The sequence below is a fragment of the Mangifera indica genome, chromosome 17 (assembly GCF_011075055.1).
Source record: "Mangifera indica cultivar Alphonso chromosome 17, CATAS_Mindica_2.1, whole genome shotgun sequence".
NCBI classification, from domain to species: Eukaryota; Viridiplantae; Streptophyta; class Magnoliopsida; order Sapindales; family Anacardiaceae; genus Mangifera; species Mangifera indica.
The window spans coordinates 2,777,454-2,801,321 of NC_058153.1; the positions used below are offsets into that span (position 1 = coordinate 2,777,454).

The window sequence follows — 23,868 nt, forward strand, 5'->3', positions numbered from 1 at the left end:
AAATCTTTAATTTAGTAATCAGTTCTATAATCGATTAGTTGAATTCTCCTGTATACGCGTATTTCGCAAACCAACTATTGTACAGCATTGAAAAAGAAGAGAAAAAGATGCTCCTGAATCCTGTGAGTTGAGTTGTGACGCAGCTTTCATATATATAAATATTAATCATCTTCCTGTAAATTATGCTTCAGAATCTCAAATGATTAAGCATGATTTAACAATCATTAACCAAATTCCACCATCTGAACATTATAAAAAAAAAAAAACATTACCCAGCAGCCTGGAGAATGTTGGTCCTTCCGTGTTAAAATTTTTTATTTAAATTTAAATTTATATAATGTCGTTTTTGCATCACAAGAAATGCTTGGTTGGGAGCAATAAAAAGAACTGATACAGGTCGTCCTGGAAAAGGGGGGTGGAAAATTCCGCCAAAGTTGAAAGTCTGAGATTGAAAAGGAAGAAGATGCAAAGCATTATGTTACAGGTCCCAGCTGTTAGGCAGGTGGGGATAAAGGCAGAGGTTTTTTATGAAGGATAAGTAAGCTGTTGTAAGGATGGAACCCACTTACTAAATTCTGGGCCAACCCAACAATTATGGGCCATTTATTAGATTTAAATCTGTGCTGTTTTAAGTATATATTTTATCAGTGGCAGATCTTTTGAGTGGGGGTTAATGAATTTCATAATTCTTGGCCCTAAATAGATATAATAACGGGACGGATAGAGATTGAATATTTTAATTTCGCAAAGAAAATCTTTCTCGTCCTTGATGCAAGGATGATAGGGAATGCTCTTTCTTCTTTGTAAAAAAAAATTTCTCCCTTTTTTCTCTCAATTCTCGTAAGAAAATTTCTCTATAATTTCCTCTCTCCATTCACCTTGAAAAAATAATAAAATATTTATTACGTGTAAAGATATATTTATAATAAATCAAAACTTTTAAAAATAATTTAATATATAAAAATTTTGAAAATATGAAGAGGGAGGGGAGGAGGGGATGAAATGGGAAGAGAATAAGTCAGGAAGGAGACGACACAAAAATATATATATCCTTATCTAGCCCCATCCCCTCTTTATTGGAAAATCTCTTCCTATTTTGCTACAGGCAAATCGAAGACCTAGCTTCATATATTAAATTGTCACCTTTAACTTAAAATCATCTAAAATATTCAACAAAGCCATGTGTCTTACTAATGTTATTAACTTGTATACTAAAAATAATATATTATTATATGATTGAATAATTTTGAATTAAAAATATGATAAAATTTAATTAATCACATGTTAATACAGTATCGTTAGTAAATATAATTTTCCTCTAAAATATTAACCCGTACGAACGAAAAATAAAAATACAACATTGGATCAATTTTCACATTATTAAACAAGCAGGGCAGTGGCGACCCCTGATGAAGATTGAGCCTATATGAACCATCAACGCCCACCTTTCAATTTATGTTGTCAAAGATACTTGTTTTGAAGTTCTTGCTGCTGAGAAGGCTTCAATAAAGGAGTAACCGTAGTGTATAACAGCCGGAACAAGCTGTATTGACGTGGCACAATAAGTTTTTATAAAAAAAAATATAAAAAGAAAAATAGAGCAAAATTTCCGAATATTAATTATTTTACCCACATTTTCAACTGTTTATATCTAACCACCATTTTATTTAACATATATATTTATAGTCACATTTATATTTGATTTCCTTTTTTAAATAAAAGTTGTTTGATTAGGTGTTTGACTGATCAATCAATCATAATTTTTATAACTTTTTAGTAAAAAGTGGTTGATTAATTGACTAAACACTCATATAAATATAATTATAAATATATATTGAATAAAACGGTGGCAAATAAATTGAAACATTCATCTTATGTGATAAATATTGAGATCGAATAGTCATAAGAGTGCCTCAAATAAGTCTTCATATTTGTGTGTGTTCGTGATTATCTCTATATGGAGGAATAGGGGCTTTACCATATTTTTAGGAGTTTTGGAAAAGTTCAAGACGAATCCGAATAGAACTCTGCATGAAGGAGATTACAATCACGGGTTTGTAATTTAAAACCCTCTTTTCATATGTATAACAACCCACCCTTAGGGCCAATAGACCCTGCTGTATTGATTAGATTAGAGATCACAAAACACCAACAATGCTAGGTATCTGCAATTCTGCATCAAACAGAGTTGCAAAGCCATCGACAACGCTGGTTGTTGAAACTAAAAGCAACTCTAGTATTTGTATTACTTGATACAAGAAACATTTTACATTAACCTATCAAGTTGGACCTCTGATTCCGAAGCAATGGGCAGCGCCTGATCCAATTATTCATCACCAGCACTGACCCTTAAAGCAATGGCAGATTGATCCAGTTTCTTATCTTTTTGAAGTGAAAACCGGCATGCCTCAACTGCATCTTCAATTGACAAGAAAAAACGTTCTCTCCCCATGATCTCAGTGAACTTGGACAATATCATTTTTTCCATTACATCAATCCTTGGATTTATGAGTGAAATCTGTACAAATAAAAAGAAAATCAATGTTTGATATAAAGAAGGATGTTGATTAAAAGGGTTTTGAGAGGAATACCTTGATGCCCTTTGCCTCAAGAATTCTGTTTATTTCTGAGAGGGATGAAATGCCTGTCATGTCTATGGATGAAACTCCTGCAGAATCAACCATCATTCATTTTATTATACTCAGTTAAGACTTGAATGAATATGATATGAATCTTAGGAAAACAGCCTCGCTGCCCACACAGATTGTGCACTAGCTCCCTGCTAACCCCAAGCTAACATTGCTATACCAGTGTCACCACCACACTACACGATTACAATTGGGATATGTGATGATAACCCTGATACCAAATAATATAAACTTTGGGAGAATCACACCTCACAATTGAGATTGGAAAGCCCAAACTCATATAAATTCTCACTAGAAGCCCATATTTTCTAATGTGGGATCAAATCCCTTACGACTTATGATCTAACAACTACTTAATCTTTTTAGAGATCTTACCTGATAAATCTAGTAACACATGCTCAACGGTATTTGATCCCGAATCTGAAAACCTCTCTTCCTCTCTAACCCACCTCAAAATCCTGCACAAAAATTAAGCAGAGCAGTTCATATTTTGCCCTGTTGATTAATTTTATAATTGCAACAAAAACACACACAGACAGGCAATTACCTCTCTCTTAAGTAATTGCAGTTCGCAAAGTAAATAGGGGAACCCAGTTGAAGAATTAGGACCCCTGGAAGCAATACTGAACCAGGATACTGCTCAATATCTCTGTAAAGTTCCGAGCCTGGAATTTTTCCAAGTTTGCAGGCAGCTGGCCTAGCCACATATAAAAGTGCCCTGACAAGAGCAAGGCCGACCTGGAATGAAAGGAAATTTATGGTTGAATATAATTAGATGGAATATGAGATCCAATCGATGAGTTTTATTTAAGTTTCTGATGAAATCTTTACCGATAACATGAGGCCAACATCCATGCTTATAAAAGTGACACCAAAGAAGCAAACCATGCAAATGCAGAAATCTAACTTGTCAACTTTGAAAAGGTGGATAGCTTCATCATAGTTGATAAGTCCCAGCATTGCAGACATGATAATGGAGGATAGAGCAACAAGAGGAGTATAGCTAAAGACAGGAGCCAAGAACAGAAGAACAAGCATCATGCATAATGCCATTATAATGTTTGACATTGCAGTCTTACAGCCTGAATTGAAATTCACTGCTGTCTTCGAAAATGGTCCTGCAAATTATGCGCACACACGGTGTTATTGCTTAGATGATTAACCACAGTTAGAGATGGCAATACCTTTATCTCTGTCCAAGTCCCCCTCCTATAGGAAAAATTTCTCTCCCCTTCCTTTTACCCTCCATGCAGGAAAATTTCTCCGCATGGGGGAATTTTTTCACACTTTCCCCTCTTCATCTCCAGTAGAAAAATAATGAAATATTTATATCTAAATACAAGAATTTTGGTTATCCTTATTCTCGTTTTTATTGGAGAATCCCCTCTCCATTCAGGGAGATGCAAACGTAGGCCAAAGACCCGATTTTTCACACCGAATTGCCATCTCTAACTACAATTAACAACATTATAAACAAAAACCTTACCAGTCGTTAAGTAGCATGAAGTGAAAGAGCCAATGATGTTCATGAGACCGAAAGCCAACATCTCCTTGTTCCCATCAACCTGCTCGTTTTTCATAATTGCAAAGCTTCTTCCTATTGCTATTCCTTCCTGATTAAATAATGTTAAATATGTTAAAAAAAATTCTACAACTAAACTAAAGAAAGTAGAGAAGAGAGTTCACTTGAAAAAAGTAAGGTTATCTTACCGCCATTGACACAAATCCTGTAATGATCCCAGCTTTCAATGTAATGGGTAAATACTCAGAGTCAAAGTTTAGCAAGTGAAGGGAAGGGGGATTCAACCCTTTTTTCAAATGACCCACCTGACACAAAGAACAATAAACACACATTACTATAACACTTTAAATAAATTCCTCATCAATAAAATACAGAAAAATTGTTAATTATATATATATATATATATATATATATATATATATATATATATATATATTTTATATCAAAGAAAATATTAAAATTAGTTAAATTATTAGATAAAAAATATGATAAATAGTATCAAAATCACATCATATATCCTTTTCAATAATGGTGACGGTGACAATTACATTTTATAATTTACTCTATAATTATTTAAAGTTTTTTCATCGTTTTGTTTTTTATTTTAGAAGTTGCAAGTCATTTAAAATTTTTTTTTTTGGGGAAATTGCCTTGATCTATCTAGGCAAGCTAAGATAAACAGTTCTATTTTAATTATTAAGCTATAATTAAAAGCATTGAGTAAAAATTTTTAGTGGGGAAATTACATCATAGTTCTTCCCTTTCTTGCATCAGTTTTTGCAATTATCCTTTTCATATTTCTAGTTTGACAATAAAAGAAATTGCTGTGCAGTATCCTGCAAGAGCTACAAAAAAAATCACTTACAATTTGGATTCCAAATCTCTCTGCCTTAGCCAAATAAGCAAAAAGGCAGCCAACTATGACAGTGATAATAGGAGCGATTGCTGATACCCAGAATAATTTTGGCTTTCTTTGCCTCTGAGATTAATTTTACAGGTGAAAAAAAATTAGATAATACATATAAGATCAAGTTTGAAGTTTACTTAAATCATATAGTTATGGCGTGATGAAAAAATAATAAACAACTCAAGAGGCAAATTAAGAGAAGTAATTACCAGGAACCTTGTGAATTGCAGGAAAGCCAAGAAGATTACACCTACAACTACGCACTCCCACTTCCACTGTATGCAACAAAGACTATCTCATCATTTCCCATTGCTTTAACTTTCCGACAAAATTATGAACACAAAAAAATTATTTAAATATTTTTGTAGAAATTGAGGTGATAGTTAAAGATGACGCACCTCGTGTTTGTATTTGAAGACTGCATGCAAGACACTAATCACATCGGTCTTCTGAGTAAAAGTTTTCATGCCAAGGAGGCCTTTCAATTGCTGCAAGCAAATTATTATGGCAGTGCCTCCCATGAAGCCTGTGATGGTGGAATGCGATAAGAAATCTACCAAGATCCCAAGCCTGCATAGATAAGCCAATATGACTCTGATTAATTTACTGAAAAAAATATAGATATAGATGTATAATTGCTAAGCTTAATTACCTTAGAAAACCTAGAGCTGTCTCCATAATGCCGGTGAAGAAGGTTGCCGTGAAAACCAAGTGAAGGTACAAGTCAGGATCATCGTTAGCTGATACCTTTTCTCCGATTGTTTCGGCTAACAGCAGCGAGCTTGCTGCCACCGTCCCCACTGCTATATGCTTTGAGCTCCCGAAAATGGCGTATATAAGGGGTGGAACAAAGCTCGAATCTGATACATTAATTTAAAAAGTCAATTATATTAAAGACGCAAATACTTTTAAAGTTAACGACAGGCGACAGCAGAATTTTTCTTAAAACATTTTAATGGGAAATATACTTTTAATACAACCGGATATTTTGTAGTGTCACCTACCTTTATGAAAAAATATCACCCAAATCACACTGGTAAATTTATTCAATTAATGGCGAAAAAAGGAAAAAAAAAAATGGAGAAGAAGCTTACAAAGGCCGATGATCGGAGGAATGTTGGCAAGTTTCGCATAGCTGATGCCCTGAGGGATAGCAAGGCTGGTAATAGTAATGCCGGCGAGGACGTCATATCTGAACATTTTGAAATTATACGTAGAAATCCATTGCAGGATTGGAATGAAATACTGTACAGCTTTTCTAGCTCTGAGACTTGGCTTTTCATCTTTAAACTCCGCAAAAGGATCATCTGGGAAAAGGGTCTCTTTGCATTTAGACTTGAACGTGGTAACAAAGTTCCTAGGCTCTCCGAAATTCACCCTGTGAGTTGAACTTGTGACCGCCATGGAAAGTAGATGAGAAGTTCGCAGAGTTGTTACCTTTTTATAGCGAATCAAGTTAATGGATAATGACGTAGAAATAGGAAAGCTTATCTAGATTTTCTTACCCAAACTAGAAAATTACCCCCTTATACATATTACTTTAAAATTGATATATATATATATATATATATATATATATATATATATATATATATATATATATATATATAAAAAATTACTGCATATAAATAAAATGTTAAGTATATAAATAATCTCCTGTCTAGTTGGTAATAATAAAAAAACTATCATATATAAGGAAAATCAAGGTGTAAATGATTAAATTAAACTTATCTTTAATTTAAAATTATTTAATATATATTTTATATTTATATTAATGATTAATGCATGAAATATTATTGAGATTAAAACTGTGATTTGGTTTTAAGATATTTTAACTTATGGGTTTATTAGTCTTTGGGTATCATTTTAAAATAAGATTCTGTCCCACTGGTTAATTACTGAAAAAGATAATCTTAGTATTAATTCCAAAGTTCTATGTTAGAAAAAAAAATAAAAAAAATAAAAGAATATATAATATAATGGGTATTAAAATTAGATTAATTTAATTTATTTTAATAATCAGGGTTCATGTATGTTGACATCTATGATTAATGTATAATCATAAATAATTAACAATCATAAAGGTTTATCAGAGTTGCAAAAAGTCTAACACTCCTTTAGCTTTTAGGTTAAAACCCATATGAATGTGAAGACTAACCAATCAAAGTTAAAACATGATTCAAACTAAGTTAAAAAATCCATAATTTAACTGCACTTTAAGGGGAATATTAAAATATATTATAAGTGCCCCATTTAAAAAAAAAAAAAAAAACTAAATAACTTAATTTAAAAAGATGTTGATTTCCATAGTAATTCTATTTAAACTTTTATACTGAATTTTTGAATAAAGAAATCTTATTTGAATCGAATTGTTAAACTGATTATACTAAACAATTATTGAAAGAGATTTAAACCCTTACTTTTATATTTAAAAATTCTCTTATTTATAATTCAAGTTACCCATGGCCGTATACAAATACTTCAAAATCAAAATTTTGGACAGGGATGGGCACCATACGCATGGCTACAGTCAATGCATTATGGTGGCTAGATTATGACAATAGACATTACTATACAAAAGTCTCTCAACCGGACAAAGACAAAATTTGATTTGATTCATTAGAGAATGAAAAGTACTAAAAGAATTCCATTGTTCAACCAAGTATTACCGGATGAATGACAATGGAAAAAGATCATAAAACAAACGGTTAAATTGGATTCCCACTTGCAGACATTTCTGTTTCTTAGCGTAATTATGTTGGCTTCCTCTAGACATCCCAAATTCATTTATATTATATAAGATAACATCACTTTGAAACATTCAAATATTACAATTTTTTGAAAAGATTGACTTTTTTTTTTTTTATGAGTATCACAAATGTGTTATCATATAATTGAGTGTTATTTTATATTTAATTCAAAATCACTTAATCATGTAATATATGTTGATTTATGTACTTAAAAGTCTACACATATAATTTTATTGTTTTTTCTAACTAAACTAATCACCTTACTTATAAAATAAGTAATCTAGTTGTATTTGATTGGTACTTTCAATTGAAATACTCAAAATTTGATATCTTTTATAAGAAACACTGAGAGTTCGATTTTTTTAATAAGAAAATTAGAAAGTTTAATTATATTTAAATGATATACAAAATTTCAATAATTTAAATAAAAAAACAAAATTCGGTCAATTTAATAAAAAAATAAAGAACTATATCATGTGTACCCATTTTGAATACACAAATGGGTACATTTTTATATGTGTTATCACACGATTGAGTATTATTTTATCTTTAATTCACAATTATCTAATTACATAATAACATATATTAAGTGTGTATTTATTTGTGTACTCAAAATGAGTACATATAGTTTTATTCAAAAAGAAAAGTGATACCTCAAAATAATATTATTATCCTTATATGGTTCAAATTAGTTCATCTATGAGATGAATGCCAACGTGTAGCGTAAAGTTTTGTGATGCCAAAAAGCCTCCAAAATGGAGAAATCAAATTAGTATTAGTGCATGTGGCACCAAATAAACCTTCCTCAGTTTAGATGTAACTAAGGAAGTTTTTCCTTGTTTCTTGTAGTGATCATATCTGATAGTGTGTTTTGTGTAGCACATCATATTGGAAGGGCAAAAATCTAGAGAAAGTTTGAAACGCAACTCTTTAGTGACATATCATTAACAAAGAGACTACTTTTTCAGCACCACTTCTACACCCTCAATTATTGCTGTGCTGGCCTGCATAATTCCCATCTCAAAGTCTACAAAGAAAAATAATTTCAGTGCTTAAATTAACCTGCCCATCACTCCACTACATGTCTGCATTCTCAGGATATGATAGTTTATTAGAAACTTCGTGAAAGTTTACAGCATAAAGCAGTTTCAACCTCGCTAAATTCTTCCAAACATACATCAGTTCATGCGTAAGATTTTAAATGCATGAACTGAATAAAGACATTCTTTCCTAATCTTGCAAGATTTAAGCATAAATTATAAAACACTGAATTATATATACTTGAAACATTATGTATTCTGAATCCGTAAAGCTAAATTTACCTGCATTGAAGTGAATGGGTTTCTGCTTATGAAACATCTCTAAAGGATAGGATAAAACTATATTGTATAAATTACGGGAAGAAGATTTAACTAATATATAGTAAGTTATTGAATTTTCTCATTGACGATCTAATAAATCTTAAGATTCATATTAATGTTATATACTCAGATTATAACTTTTAAGTATATTGAATTTATCTTTAAGATCTATAATAATATTGTCTTGATTTATATTTAAGCCCATCTCTAAAAAAAAATTATTTGATTATTTAATTATCTAATTTTATTAAATCAAAATTATAGTTAATGTTATATCACATCTACAAATTTTCCAACACATTGAATTGATCGGTCGTTTTGAGTTCATATGTCAACGTTGATCAGTCATCTTTCTTGAACCGGCTGGAAGGTAGAGAGATATGCTCCCAAGCGTGTATCACTTCATCTGATTGATCGATCGTCTTTAGTTAATAAGTCAACGTAGATTAGTCATCTTGCTTAAACTAAGCAGAAGGGAAAGAGACGCATGGTTGATATATCTGGTGGTGGTCAGCTCCAATGGCGTAATTAATACTAGTGCTTTATTCGATACTGTATAAGTAATTCTCATTTATGCACCAACAACTCTTGTGATGAAACAATCTTGACAAAAATGAAAGAATAAAACTATGTACATAAATAAATTATATAAATTTATCTGAATATATTAAAATGGCAACTTATGATTGAGTGATATAATTGTTTATTATTTCTCGAGTGATTTTAAAATCACTTGATCAAATACTATTACCTCTATTTATATAAATAAATTTGTATAATTTATTTGTATATATAATATTACTAACAAAGAATTTCAAAATCTAATAGTACTTGCTTATTATATCTTATTTAAATAACTTATAGCCGAGAAGACTTATTATCACTCAAGGTTTAGTTAATTCTCAAACTTCTATCCACAAAGATTTAAAAACACAAATACCATCCGTCATCCAACTTTTGTTAAAATTTTTTATTAATGTAAAACGTAAACACGTTATTTAACCAGTAATATTAAAAAATATAAAAATTTATATCATTTTTTACTTTGAATTTGAAAAACTAACAATTTTTTCCTAGAATTAAGTTTTGGAAATTTACAAATTTCTCCCTAGGGTTTTAAATGTCTCTGGCAAATGACGGTCACTCTCTCCCTCCCAAAGATGTCTCTTCCTCTGACACTATCTTCTAATGGAAAAGTCCAAATGAAAATGATTTGTCTAGATGACATTTTCATCATCTAAACGAAGATTTCGTTTTGATTTTCACTTATTTTCATAATTCATAATACAACAATCATAAGGTGCCGAACGGACACATAATCTTGACAAAAAGGAACATGCTTTTGTAATCAAAACAATTAATCAAATTTGAGTCTCAAAACCTAAAAATTTTCCTTCTCCGAAACTGTCTTTTCATTGTTCTCTCTTCTTCTCCTCCTCCTCCAAATTTTATTTCCTTAATAACATAGTGATAAATCAAATTAAAATTTTATATTCTAATAAAAAAAGTAAAATTTTTATTCCGAAAAAGAAATGATTTCTATTTTCTTATTATTACAAATTATAAAATAAACGATATTATCATGATTTCTATTTTCTTATTATAATTATTATTTTTTTAAATTGATCAAAAACTTTTTTTATTATCGGATGAATAGCACAATGCTCAAATAGTGCATCCTGACGTAGCCTCCTAAATAGTTAAATTCGTGCTACAACGAAAATGAGTAACACATTATACACTTATATCCAATCATGCCAAATCATTAAAATATGTTTCAAAGTGCATAATATATTTATTTATTCAGGATCATATCCATATTAGTACTTGATGCAACATGTATCACAACTGTTTTTTTTTTTTTTTGGATAAATAAGAAAATGTATTTAAAAAAAAGAAACGGGTCTTCAAAAGAAGAGTCCAAAAACAATCTAGCTCATTCGTCCCGAAGAGGAAGGGCAGCAAACCAAAAACTTAGGTTGACAAGAAATTCACACAACAAAAATCTAGTTTACTTCTTTTAAAGGTCTATCAAAGTTCATACAAAAATCGAACTCTAGAGGAGGATAAAACAACACCGTAGAAACAACAATTTCAAGGGAAGAACTTGCCAACCACATGTATCACAATTGTGATAAGAACTTACCTTCAACGCAATCTATTATTGTTGGAAATTACACCAAAGAGACGTGCATTAAACAGTAATAAAATTCAGTGTAGGAAATTATGAACAGCATGAACCGTTTACTTTTTTGGGTGATTGGAGCTTGGTTTATAATGTTTCACATGTATCACAACAGTCTGGTAAATGGTATATTTTTATTTCTTTTGAAAGTAAATGCTATTTTACTAACTTATGTTCCACTTACATAATCATTTATCTCGATCATGGTATCCATTCATCGAAAGATTATATATTATATTTTCTTTTATTTCCTTGAAAATCAAAATACATGTTTGGTGTACGTAAATACTAAATACTATTATATACCTTCGCAACTCACTCATCTTAATAGTATTAATCATTTAGTAACTTTTTCATTGGTATTTTATCTGAGTAAATTCTTGAGCAATTGTGAATATTTACTGTTAAAATTTTTTTGATGTGGGTTAATATTAGTTATATTTTTAGTTTAATAAAATCAAATAATTAAATAGTCAAATGATAGTTTACTGATCTCAATAAACTTAAAAATTATAATCTGGGTGGATAGTATTAATATGGGTTGTTGTTAATTAACCTACTATATATTGATTAGATTCTCACTTCGAAACTTGATACAGTATAATTGTAATATAACTTGTCCCATTGAAAACTGTTATTTAGGAAGACATCTAAAGTGAAAGAGTAAATCACATCAAAAAATAATCTCAATAGTTTTACAGATTCAAATTATATAACATTTTAAATATTTTTATAATCCCGAAGGATCTAATTTAAATTTTATAATTTATATGTAGGTCCTCTATAGTTGGGATTGCATAACTTTATTCGGTGAGATTCTAGCCACCTCAATAAAATGTAATAGTGTCAAATAATTTAATTAAAATATTACTTAAAAATAACAACGTGATGAAAAGCTAGTTCCCTCCCATTCGGCATGAGGTTTGGTGGCCACGTATTATATTAATTTCATCATCGCAAACGCAAAGGATTTCCCTGAAAAGTCAAACCACTCCTGATTAATTATATCCACGTAATTATTTATCTTGAGGCCTTTCTTTGACTTTTTCAGACTCTTTGTTTGCTTCCACCGTATAAAAATTTTCTTCTAAAGAGCCCAAGAAGGACTTGAATTGCTTCAGTTGAATCAGTTGATCTTTCTCTGACTCTGACTGCTCAGATATGTTCTTTAAATGGAAGGACGCGTGTTCCCCATTACCTCCAGTTGAATATGAATTCATGCTGACATGGAAGATCTTGCCACCATATTCACCAACTTCCAATTTTCTGTTAACACAAGAATTCATTATGATGCCGCTCCATTATTCTTATTTGGATGTAAATTTATAAAGAATATTGATGGTGTTAGGTGGCGGGTTCTAAGCATGAGGGCGTAGTTTGTAAAAGCTCTAAACTGATTATGGTGGCCTTTATTATATATATAAAAATATTAATTTTCAAACAGAGGCCGGCCTTTGCCAGGTTTGTTAAATGTTGACCATTGGTGGGTGGCTGGAAAAGTCAATATTCGTGTAGTATTTGACCTGTGAGATGTAGTAAGAGGATTAGAAGTTGAGGACAACTCAGAAGATTTTGAGAACGACCTTATTCTTCGTCGTCTTCCTGCAGGATTCTAGCAGAAAATTTGTTGTAGGGCTTAAATTAATGTGGAAAAATAAATAGGCAGACGTGCACTTGCAGCATTCAATTGAGCACTGGCTTTCAAGGTCTGGATTCACTGTAGGACGATAGAGATATACAGAATAGTGCAATTAATCAGTAGGTCTACCATTCGCCTGTTGCATTATCTTGTCGCTTTATGTAGGATAACTGAAAATCTACTGTGTGTGTGTGTGTGTATATATATATATATATATATGTAAAGATGATAATTCGATCAGCGAAATGGGTCTTCTGCCTGCCATGTTACGCAATAAAAACAAGGATTCCACACAGCCAAGGATGGGGCTAGGACAGGGATAAATATATCCCTGACTCATCCCTCACCCAATTTGTTCTAACCTTACATATTTTTTAAACTTTTATATATTGAATTACTTATAAAAAAATTTATTTTAATATCTAATAAATGTTTCATTATTTTTTCTTAAGGATGGAGAGAGAAGGGAAAGAGAAAATTTTCCTACAATAAGGGAATAAAGATTCTCCGTCAATCTTGTATCGAGAATAAGGAAAGGTTTCTTCTACAAGGATGAGGATGTGGATTAAGATATTTGATCTCAACTATATTTGATCTGTTGCCATCTCTGTCTTACTTTTTAAATATTTAATTAGCTAAAACACAGTTTCAAAATTTGCATTATCAAATATACTATGTCAACCGGCATCAATACATATAACCCATCTTAAAAGGGATGCCAAGTGAAGTTTTATCCAATCTTTTATGGGATTTAGCCACTTTGTATACTAGACATTAGCTAGAAAAGAAACAAGAGATTATACAGAATTAATACCGCAAGGAACTGAAATAATAAACGTTGATAAATATGAGATTAACTGCAAGCAGATAGAAGGTCAAAGGGGCGTCCAAGAAGTCCAAAAACTTGGAAGAATCTTAATGTGCATTGCCAAATCTACACATCAGCTAGTTCTCACAATGTTTATCACAACAAAACGTGAAATCGTCTCAGCAATTTGTAGGAGGGTGACTTAAAATGCAAGCAACAGTTTTCCCAACTCAGCAATAATCTAAATTTATAATTGTTTTCATGTGGACTTGGTTATTCATAAAGGCAACAGATTAGAAGAGTTTTCAGTTTTCGGCGTTAGTGGAGGTATGAAAATATGATAATGGCGAAAGTCATATTATGGAAGGTGAAAAGATCAGGGACAGATTTTCTTGACAGGCAATTGTAGACAGACACAGTAGTCGTTTAGAAATTAAGTTGGAAAATAACCCTTCAAAAATCAGTGCATCGAAAATTTTTCTTCACTTGGCAATGACCATTCTTCCATGCAGAAGGTAAGATGCCACTATATCTTATCTATACATGTACTACGTTGAAATTTTTCCAGAAAACAGACCAAGTTAGGCCATTCCTGAGGTGATAAGTCCATTTCTGACTTAAATTAGAGTATTATTATCTGTATAAACAAATTTTATTAACTTATCAATATAAATGATATGACATGTGATTGACTAATTTTTAAATAAAAAAGAAAATAAACAATTGTATTACTTAATCATATGTTATCACGTTAGTTTAAAAGTGAGTTGAAATATCCCATTGACAAGATAATGATGTAAGTGTAACAAACTAATGAACTAATCTTTTTACGTAGGTGACGATATGAGTGTGCCAAATTAATAGACTCATCTTTCTAAGTAGATGAAAATGTGAGTGTGTTGAACTAATAAACTCATATTTTCACATAGGTGATAACGTGAGTGTGTCAAACTAATAAACTCATCTTTTCACATAGGTGATATGTGAGTGTACCGAAAAGAAATATCAACAGGAATACTTGGCTTTGATACTATGATAAAATATAATCAAATTGTATTTATGGTATATATTAAACTATATAAATGATACAAATTTATACATATTATAAATCCTATATTAAAAGACACAAATCAATATAATCAATATATAATAACAATAAAACTATGTGTACCCACTTTGAGTACATAAATATATACACATTTATATAAGTCATCATGTGATTGAATGATTTTGAATTGAGAATAAAACAATAATCAATCATATGATGACACATATGAGTTTGTATATATTTGTGTATCCAAAGTGGGTACACATAATATTGCTCATATAATAATGTATAATGTGAAAATATATATTTAGAATACACATTCAACCTTAGAAACCATATAATTATGGTATATTCTAATGTAGGAAACCTTATAGTTTAAATATATTCTAACAACATCAAACAACGCAAGGTTTTAACCAACATAGAAATAACCAATAAAATCTTTAATAAACAAACTAGAGCTTATAATGAACATGAAAACAAACATTAAAGACATTAAACTAAGTCCAAACACAAAGCTAAAAATTGCAAAAACTACTCCCCCTCTTTGTTTTGAAGTTTTTCCAACCATTACTTGAGTCTGTTGGAGCAATAGGGAGATGAAGTAGAAAACTACTTGTATTGGGCAATAGTTGCGACTCACTTTCCAGATGATCATAGAGACTAAACAATGATTTAAACATGAGTCTTTACGCTGGACTTAGGGACCGTAAGGGTCATGCATGGTTTCATCAAATGGTTCTTGTCAAAGATGGCAATGAGTTAGGCTGGCTCCGACTCAGACCATCCGGCTATGGGTCGGGCCAGACTCATATAGTAATGGGCCTTTGAGTTGGGCCGACCCATATATTTTTGAAGGCACAAAGCCTGACCCATAGATAAATGCGCCGACCCATTTAAATAAATTTTAATTTTAATTAAAATTTTTAAATATAAATTAATTTTCAATTATTAATATCAAAAACAATACCTAGAATATTTTATTTGTAATCCCTCATTTGTAGTGAAGGAATATTGTGGTTACATTATAAAAAATATTATAAGTTTATAATATAGTACATATAAATTAATTTATATACTATATAAATTATAAACATAAATAAAATATATATACTATAACATTTATCTACTCATTTTTAACATCCAAATCTTTGAATTCTTTTGATATTGGATCTATTTGTAATATTTTATAATGATAAAATTGAAATGCAAATAAAATTATAAACATAAAAAATTATTATTTATGAATTTAGATAATTTTTTAAAAAGAGTTAATGAGAGAAAATAAGATTGATAATATAATAAAAAAATCAAAATTGAAAGAAATTGAAATTGATGAAAAGTTGGATTGATTTATACATAGAAAAATAAATAAATAAATAAATTTAAAAATATATATATTTAATTCTTCTGCCACACAAAGGCAGAAGCCAATTGCTTCTACCCGCTGATTTTTCTTTTTAATTTTTATTTTTTTAAATAGTAATGGGTTGGGCCGGGCCAGCCTATGGACTTAATATAAAGGTTCATAATCTGATCCAAAAGACCCATGGGCTATACTTGACATACTATAGTATCGAGTCAGGTCTTATCGTGCCGGACTATAAATTCGTGTTTCGAAAGCCAGACCCAATTGACGTGTCTAGTTCTTGTAAAAGTTTCCTCATATGGGCAATTGTTGAATCATGAGCGCTAAGCAGTGGCTTAAATGGAGTGTAAATTGTGTTCCTGTTATAGGGCACTCTTTTTTCAGTAAAAGAGCCTCAACATTCCACCTAGGACTGTAACTTACCAATGGAAGTACCTAAGTCTTGCAAATGTTGGAACAACTTTGATTGCTAGGAGTTGTGTTTAAAACCAAAATCAGTACTTGTGGAGGTCGTGGTTTTGGGAGTAGTAGGGATAACTTCAAAGGGTTCATGAAATGTTGTTTTAGTTAATCTTTTGATCTTTAAGGACTCTTCATTAGGGAAGGACTTGGGCTTGGAAAGAGTAATTAATCTATAGATCAGACATAGGAATGGCAAAGTGTGAGACAAACTGTCACTGTTGGAGTCCTAAAGAATTTGTGTCGGACAAAAATTAAATCTCTATCTATGCACTAAATTCAAAATATACATAACAGAAACAGAATTGTAGACATGTGGAATATTAACACTATCCTTTCGCCATTTCTTGATGAATTTGCTGCAGAAAATGACCAAAATCTTCCATGGATGTAATAGTCTTCCAAGTGATTCAATTTTCACAATAATGGTGTATGTGTTTTTGTTAAACATGCTCACCAAGGGACCTCTCAAAACATTGGCTTATATCTATTCTCCCATTAAGGATGAAAACTGGAGAAGTGAGGAGTTACAGACCATTTTCATAACAACTGCCCTATTCTGCTTATAGCGGTTATATGAAGAGAGAAAAACCGTCTATTTGTTCATAGATGAGTGAGGCAAGGCCAATGGACATACCTTTGCCCATGGTATAAAACAATTGAGCCCTCTCTAGACAGACAGAGGAATTTTGCAATGATGGTACCCAAATGCAAAAGGACATTTTGAACAATATGTGATATAAGGGTGTCATACATGAGGGTGGCAAGGAACCAAACTCAAGCCACTCAAATATAGTGCCACCAAACAAGGTACTAGCAACTAAGGACAAATTCAATTATACAAGAAACTTGGGATTATCTATTTGGGTAAATCCAAGGTACACTTAATGGTAGCAGGGGTGGAAGTTATCCAATTTCTTCTACAGTAAACCTGACCAAAATGTAAGTCACGTTTCTTGTTACTTTGTATCGATATTATGCTTTCTAGGATAAATATGAGAGGATTCCACAACTTTTGTCAGTCAAGTTATCCCTTAGAGGCTTTTGTTATATATTTATTGTAAACCTACATTAGTTAATTTTTACCCCTTTAACTTATAATGGCATAATGACTCCCATCCCATTAGCAAGACAGCATGTTGCTCCTGAAAGCCTACATTACTTTGAATAAATAACACCTTTTCCATTTGCTGCCATGGGAAGAGATGTTGATGTCTTTCTAAGCATCAAATGGAGGGATGCCAATCTAAACCTCCATCCTTCTGCACTTCTTGCTTCTGAAATATTAGACTCTGTAAAGAAATAGAATTTACTTTAGCCTAAAAAAGTTTGAAATTTCTCATTTCAGGGCTATAATATGGTTAATCTGAGAATGTTCAAGGACTTGAATAGCAGCCTTTTTTAAAATAACATTTATCATGGGGAATTTTAATAGCATAAATTTTGATTTGAAGTGAATGATTTATTAAAGAAGATGAAATAAATGTTCATGGAATTGATTCTCATGGATGCTTTGTAATCTTAAAACCTTACAATTTAGCAACATTTATTGTTATTATTATTATTATAAATTTTCACATACTTTTCAAGGCTAGAAAAGAAAAAAAAAAGTACTCTGAACTCACTAAATATTTGCTCAAAAATGAAGCACTGGCTTGTTTTGTCTAAAAATTGATGGTGGTGTTAAGTATCAGATGCCAAAGTCATTAGGAAAAAGGTCATCCTTGAGTGAAGGAGCTATCCATTGTATCTGAAAGTAAGTGATTTCCCATAAATCATCACCTTCTTTTGGCACTAAAATTTCCATTTCCTTCATTTTTGTGATCATCTTGGTCAACAATTCTGGAATTATTTCTTGTAATTTGGTGTCCCCATATGCCCCCAAATCAGCCTTCATGCATGTATCCATTCTTCTCAACAATCCTAGCCAGAAAGTCCTGAAGCCTGCACTCTCTACTATCTGTTTTAGATACTGCAAATACACTTCTGCCATGAGCTCCATTGCAAGCTTTAAAGTCTCTTCCATGCTTCTCATTTCCTTCTCTGCATTCTCCCTTCTTGAATACTCCACCATCTTTTCATGTAAATCATCAACCATGGCAAAAATCACCAGGTTGAAACAATTGATGATGTTTGTTGATGAAAGATCTAGCCCTTCAGCCAGTGTAAAACTTCTCTGAAGAGATAAAACTGCATGATTTCTCAATTCTTCTCGGCGGGCTAAGCTTGTTTTTCTGAGTGCTTCCCCTAGTTTGATGAATAAATTTATGGTTAAAGAAGCAAGACTTTTGGAGTCCTCAATGGGGGAGCCACTTGAAGTGCTTGCAACGGTGATAGTGGCCCCTGATTCTAGGCAGGCATTTTTATACCAATTTGTCAGCAAATTTACCGATTCTGACATTAAGTCTAGAATCTTTAAGTTCTTGTCCAATGGGCTGTTCTTGAGTGCCACAAAACTAAATGCACAGTCTATACAGTAGGCATAATTTGTTTTTGAAACATGAATGGCATCAGACATTAACATGATTAAAGTCTCGACCCCTTGATCATAGGCTTCCGGGTGGCGACCGGTTACTGATAATAAATGAAGAACAGTTTTCCAGCCTAGCATGGATTGCAAATTTGCAGGGTATTCAATGATGATCTTGCTGACTGATTGTGTTATGAACTGACAAGAAGTCTCAAGGATTTCTTTATCCAGCTTCCACATTAAATTTATGGACTTGAAAATTAGCTCCTCTGGTAATTTGTCTACTTGGTAGGAAGAAAGAAGCCTCAGACACACCTTGAAGAGGCCTACAATTCCCTTTTCTGCAAAGGGGATGGGGGAAAACAGAGGAAACTGAGCAACATCAAGAAGATACTCATGGAAAAAGAACCAAAATGCTTGAAACCTGTGTGTGTTGGCTAAAGCAATGGCGGTGATTAAATCCCAACAGAAACCAACTGTTTCCTCTTCTTCAACTGGGGTGCTAAACTTTTGGCCTTTTCCTGCAGCTGAAAATATCAGAGAACGCCCCAGATTTAGTAAAGCTTCAACAGCTAAGTTGGAACAATTGCTGAAGATGTTTCCAATTTTGCACTGTTTGATAATCTTGAGATTTTGTTCTAACTCGTTCATGCCAAGGGTTATGGCGTCTTCCGGGCTATCAAGGGATAGAAAATGGGTGAACCGACTGATCATGCCAGAAGTCTGGTGGCTTCCAACTCCGAATTTAGCTTCTTGCGAGGGAGTGACGATGCCGGATTCAGTTCTGGAGTGTGACGGGGCATCAGCCGTAGAAGAGGTATCAAATTCAATCACAGATTGGGGTAGTAGCATGAGCCTTTTTAGCTTCAACAAGCAGTCCACTATGTTCCTCCAACCCCCTCGAATCGAGTCTCCGAAGTTATTTGCAAGGGTGAACACAGCAAGCGTAGCCATTTTTGGCTTTATATCATTGCTGAAAGTAAACATTGTTTCTTCTGCTGTGGCATAAGGATTTAACAAGGTAGTGAATTTGCAGAATGAGGCAAGAAGTTCATCAAGAGTGTCTTCTAGTCCATATTGAGCTATTCTAGAGATTGAGATTAATCCTTCTATGCATTCTTCAAGCAATTCATCTTCATCAGCATTCTCAAAAAAGGCACAAAGGGCCGCCACTGATGGACCAGCAATGCAAGCAAACATATCTCTCCCTAGCCAACGATCAAAATCACATAGAATAAAGGGGTTCATAGACCTGGATCGATTCATTAACTCAATCCATCTGCTTGGATTCATTTCAATTGAGCGGCCGGATCGCTCAAGAAGCGTTATCTCATTGTTTGCAATAGAGTGAAAAAGCTCCGAGAGATACTCTCTGGGAAGATCTTTTCCTCCATTGATTGCTCTGTTGTTCTTGATGAACTCTTCCTCAGTCATCTTCTTCTTGACTTGCGGATTATGCTGATCAGTATTAAGCATAATGAGAGAATAGCAAAGTATTAACACTGAATCCTTGCTTACAAAAATTTCTGAGAATTGTTGATCGTAAAATCTTTCTGAGAAGGCTTCCAGGATCCGTTGAATCTTCTGAGATTCTCCAGGCAAACGGAATGTCTCTAGATAATTTCGTAGAGCGTTGTCGAGGGCCATGCCAGAAAATTCAAAGGTTTCAGTGAATTCTTTGAGAACTTGGATGTGGAACTCATCAGGGTCACCAAGAAAGTCCCCAACGAAGTTTTTGTCTAGTCCATGAGTATAGCGAAAGAAGAAAGCATAGGCTTTTGGATTGGGGGGATCCGAGACCAATTGACTAAGTTTAAGATACTCTAAACCCTTCCTTTCGTCGCGATTAAAATGATTGCCGGCGATCAGTATTTTCCTTTTCTGTGCTTTCCGAAGCCTTACACTTTGCACCCATGCATCAAGATCATCGCCTTTAGGTAACTCTTCCCAAAAGGGTTTATACTCCGTAATTTCAACTGGGAATGGTCCGGAAGGGCTTGAATCTCCTTTGTCAATGTTTTCTGCAATGGTGTGAATCAGGATTACCAATCCTTCGAATGCTTGCATTTGTAAACTCGTCAACGGGGCAGCCCCTGGAAACGAGTGCTTGCAAAGCAACCTTCCTATCTCCTCTAGAATATTTTGGCAAAGGGGATCACAATCATAGTTCACATAGGCTTCAACTATGAATGTGGGTTGTCTGCAGAAATTGATTATGCCTTCAAGAGCAACCTCTTGGAGTTGAAGAGATCGCCCTCGAGCTGCAATTCTTAGAAGTACAAAAGCAAAAAAAGCTTCCAGTTGGAGACGAATGAACCTATGAAAGTTAATCAAGCATTAGAATCACACTCCAGTGGGATCAGTTTGAGTCTATAACAAAGAAAATTTAGAGTTATTATTGTACCTCCGAAGAAAGTGATAAACATTCAACACAGTACTGCAAATCATAGATAGCACAAGAGGGCTTGAACCCTCACCATAGTGGATCAAATGGTGAAATAAATCATCTTGAACCATCCTTAAGAGCTTCGAATGTTTTCCAATAGCATCCCCACTTAATTCAATGGCAGAATTTATCAGAACCAATGCGAAAAGCTGAACGTCTTCATCAACAGAGTGATAGCCTTCTGTCTCCAGAATTTGCAGTACATTTAGCAAAGAACACAAGAAATGAAATATATCAACAGCAGAACGAACTCCATACCCTGAATCCAAATTTCGGTCAAAATCAACATCTTCAGAATCAGATTCTGATGCATCTTCTGATTTAGCCTCAATTTCAGGCAACCGAGAGAATATAATTTGTATCAACTCATGCATTGTATATCTGGCACTACGTTGCAGCAAATCCCCTCGGCTTGCAGATTGTTGAACAACTTGAAAACAAGAATTCACAATAACACAAACGGAATCATCTGTAAGCAAAACTGAGGCCGGGTGTTTCATGATAGAAATAAAAACCTGTAAAATCCTCATCATCACAGCATCTTCAGATGCACGGTCTGTTCTTTCAAGCTGACAGCTTGTAACGACCGTGACAACAGCATTAATGGCTTCTTTTACTCCTGGGGTCTTCTCATCAAAGATTCCAACCTTGAAAATCTTCAACACGGCTGAGAGAGCAACCCCAGTGGCGGCAGCTGGAACGTCGCAGCTTTGTATAACATCAAGAAATGGAGAGAGATAAATGGTGGGATCAAAGGTTCGCCATTCTTGTTGAGGATTGAAAATCAGAGAGCGTAATGATCTTAAAGAGTGTACTAACGAGGAATCAAAGTTCTCTTCTTGTATGTACTGGGTACTCGGGTCGATTGGCCGCCGGATCACAGCTAGAACCGACCCGACTTCCGTGTTTAACATGCAGGACAGACCGAGCTCTTTTCTTTTGAATTTCTCCATGTCCTTCTTTCCCTCCATTTTGCCATCCTCATTATCTTCTTCTCCATAGAGTTCTCCCATTTTTCAAAACACGGTTGCAGAAAGTGATTTGATGTTTTATTGTTGTGAGGCTGATTTTGGGTGACAATTTTGGAACTGAGAATTTTGTCGAAGCAATTTCACCGGGAAACAATCGGCCGGATGCTTTGCCGAGCAAGAGGTCAGTTTTATTTATTAATTATTTCTAAATTTTTTGATAATATTTCATGGTTATGGATGGACATTTGAAAATTTCCGCCATTAATATCTCCTGATTTTATTCAGTTGTATTGGAGAAAAGACCGAATGGATGTGGCTGAAGGCTCAAAATTCTTGTCCACAAAATGGAGAGTGCAGAGTTGGGTTCCATTTGGTTTGAACAAATTTCCCAACAAAACAGTGTTTTGGTAAATCTTAAACAAACCACGTTATTTTGTAAAACTACATAATCAACCCCACAACCCAGATACTAATTTAATTTTAAAATATCGTTAAAAAAGATTTAAACTTTTACTCTCTCATGCTTGCAATCTCTTTCATGGTATTTTTCCACTGAGAAAAGCCTGACAGCTTCTGAATCAAGCTCCTGCATGCTGTTTTGGTGTTGTTTTGGAGTAGAAGAAACTGAAAACTAATAAACGCAAGGTCTCCGATATCCAGACTTGCAATAAACAACCTCACTAAAGATATGAAGGTATGGACAATTAAATAAATAATTTTATAAACATGAAACTTACCCGGAATGCTAGTAAGAAACCCATTACATTGTACTTAGTCAACTTGAGATTTATCTTCTACTTCTTGTTGGTGATAACCTAGTTGTACGATGGTGAAATTACCTTGTTGAGTGACTCGACAGTCAATTTCCAAACTCGAATACCCCATAGGCATTTGTTAAACTCTTGTAGATAATGCACAAATTGCATAATCTCTTACTTCATGACTTTTTACAAATCCGCACCTAGTAATACGATGTGCAAACAATATAGTAGTATTAACTTCACTGTATCTTCATTGTTGTTTCTATACTTGTGTCCCTTAAAACAACAATCAAATTATCCTAAATCATCACCTCGTGTTGGGAAAATAAATATCCGACATTCTTTATCAATTCCAACAATTAGCAAAATTGGTGAAGTATTAAAACTTTTCAAAAAAAAGTTTAGATTCGAATCTCTACCACTTACCTTTCGTGCCATAGGTTGTTTGCTCTCAACATCTCATGACACCCTTCTATTATTAAAGTTGGACCCTTAACTTTTCCCTTTAAAAATCAAAAATGTTA

At 33.0% G+C, this 23,868-nt stretch overlaps 2 protein-coding genes across 2 annotated transcripts; both read right to left on the reverse strand.

The window, feature by feature from the left end:
- Positions 1 to 2,081: 2,081 nt before the first annotated feature.
- LOC123200861 (probable sulfate transporter 3.5) lies at positions 2,082 to 6,481 on the reverse strand. Its single transcript, XM_044616249.1, has 12 exons — positions 6,172 to 6,481; positions 5,730 to 5,937; positions 5,476 to 5,647; positions 5,287 to 5,352; positions 5,036 to 5,149; positions 4,359 to 4,475; positions 4,135 to 4,261; positions 3,480 to 3,766; positions 3,196 to 3,386; positions 3,024 to 3,106; positions 2,592 to 2,668; positions 2,082 to 2,518 (listed from the first exon to the last, which is right to left on the reverse strand). The coding sequence occupies exons 1-12, from the start codon at positions 6,479 to 6,481 to the stop codon at positions 2,327 to 2,329; spliced, it is 1,944 nt and encodes a 647-aa protein (XP_044472184.1). The 3' UTR covers positions 2,082 to 2,326.
- An 11,880-nt stretch (positions 6,482 to 18,361) lies between these two features.
- LOC123200862 (ARF guanine-nucleotide exchange factor GNL2) lies at positions 18,362 to 22,625 on the reverse strand. Its single transcript, XM_044616250.1, has 2 exons — positions 21,571 to 22,625; positions 18,362 to 21,483 (listed from the first exon to the last, which is right to left on the reverse strand). Exons 1-2 carry the CDS (start codon positions 22,623 to 22,625, stop codon positions 18,387 to 18,389), a joined length of 4,152 nt encoding a protein of 1,383 aa, XP_044472185.1. The 3' UTR covers positions 18,362 to 18,386.
- Between the last annotated feature and the right edge of the window lie 1,243 nt (positions 22,626 to 23,868).

Bases quoted from the DNA above. Each gene is read 5' to 3' on its own strand.
- LOC123200861 (XM_044616249.1), bottom strand. From the start codon at position 6,481: ATGGCGGTCACAAGTTCAACTCACAGGGTGAATTTCGGAGAGCCTAGG. The intron at 4,476-5,035 runs GTAAGTGATTTT...TCTTTGTGTCAG, and splicing joins AGAGATTTGGAATCCAAATT to GTGGGTCATTTGAAAAAAGG. The intron at 3,387-3,479 runs GTAAAGATTTCA...CTTTCATTCCAG, and splicing joins ATGTTGGCCTCATGTTATCG to GTCGGCCTTGCTCTTGTCAG.
- LOC123200862 (XM_044616250.1), bottom strand. From the start codon at position 22,625: ATGGGAGAACTCTATGGAGAAGAAGATAATGAGGATGGCAAAATGGAG. The intron at 21,484-21,570 runs GTACAATAATAA...TAACTTTCATAG, and splicing joins GTTTATCACTTTCTTCGGAG to GTTCATTCGTCTCCAACTGG.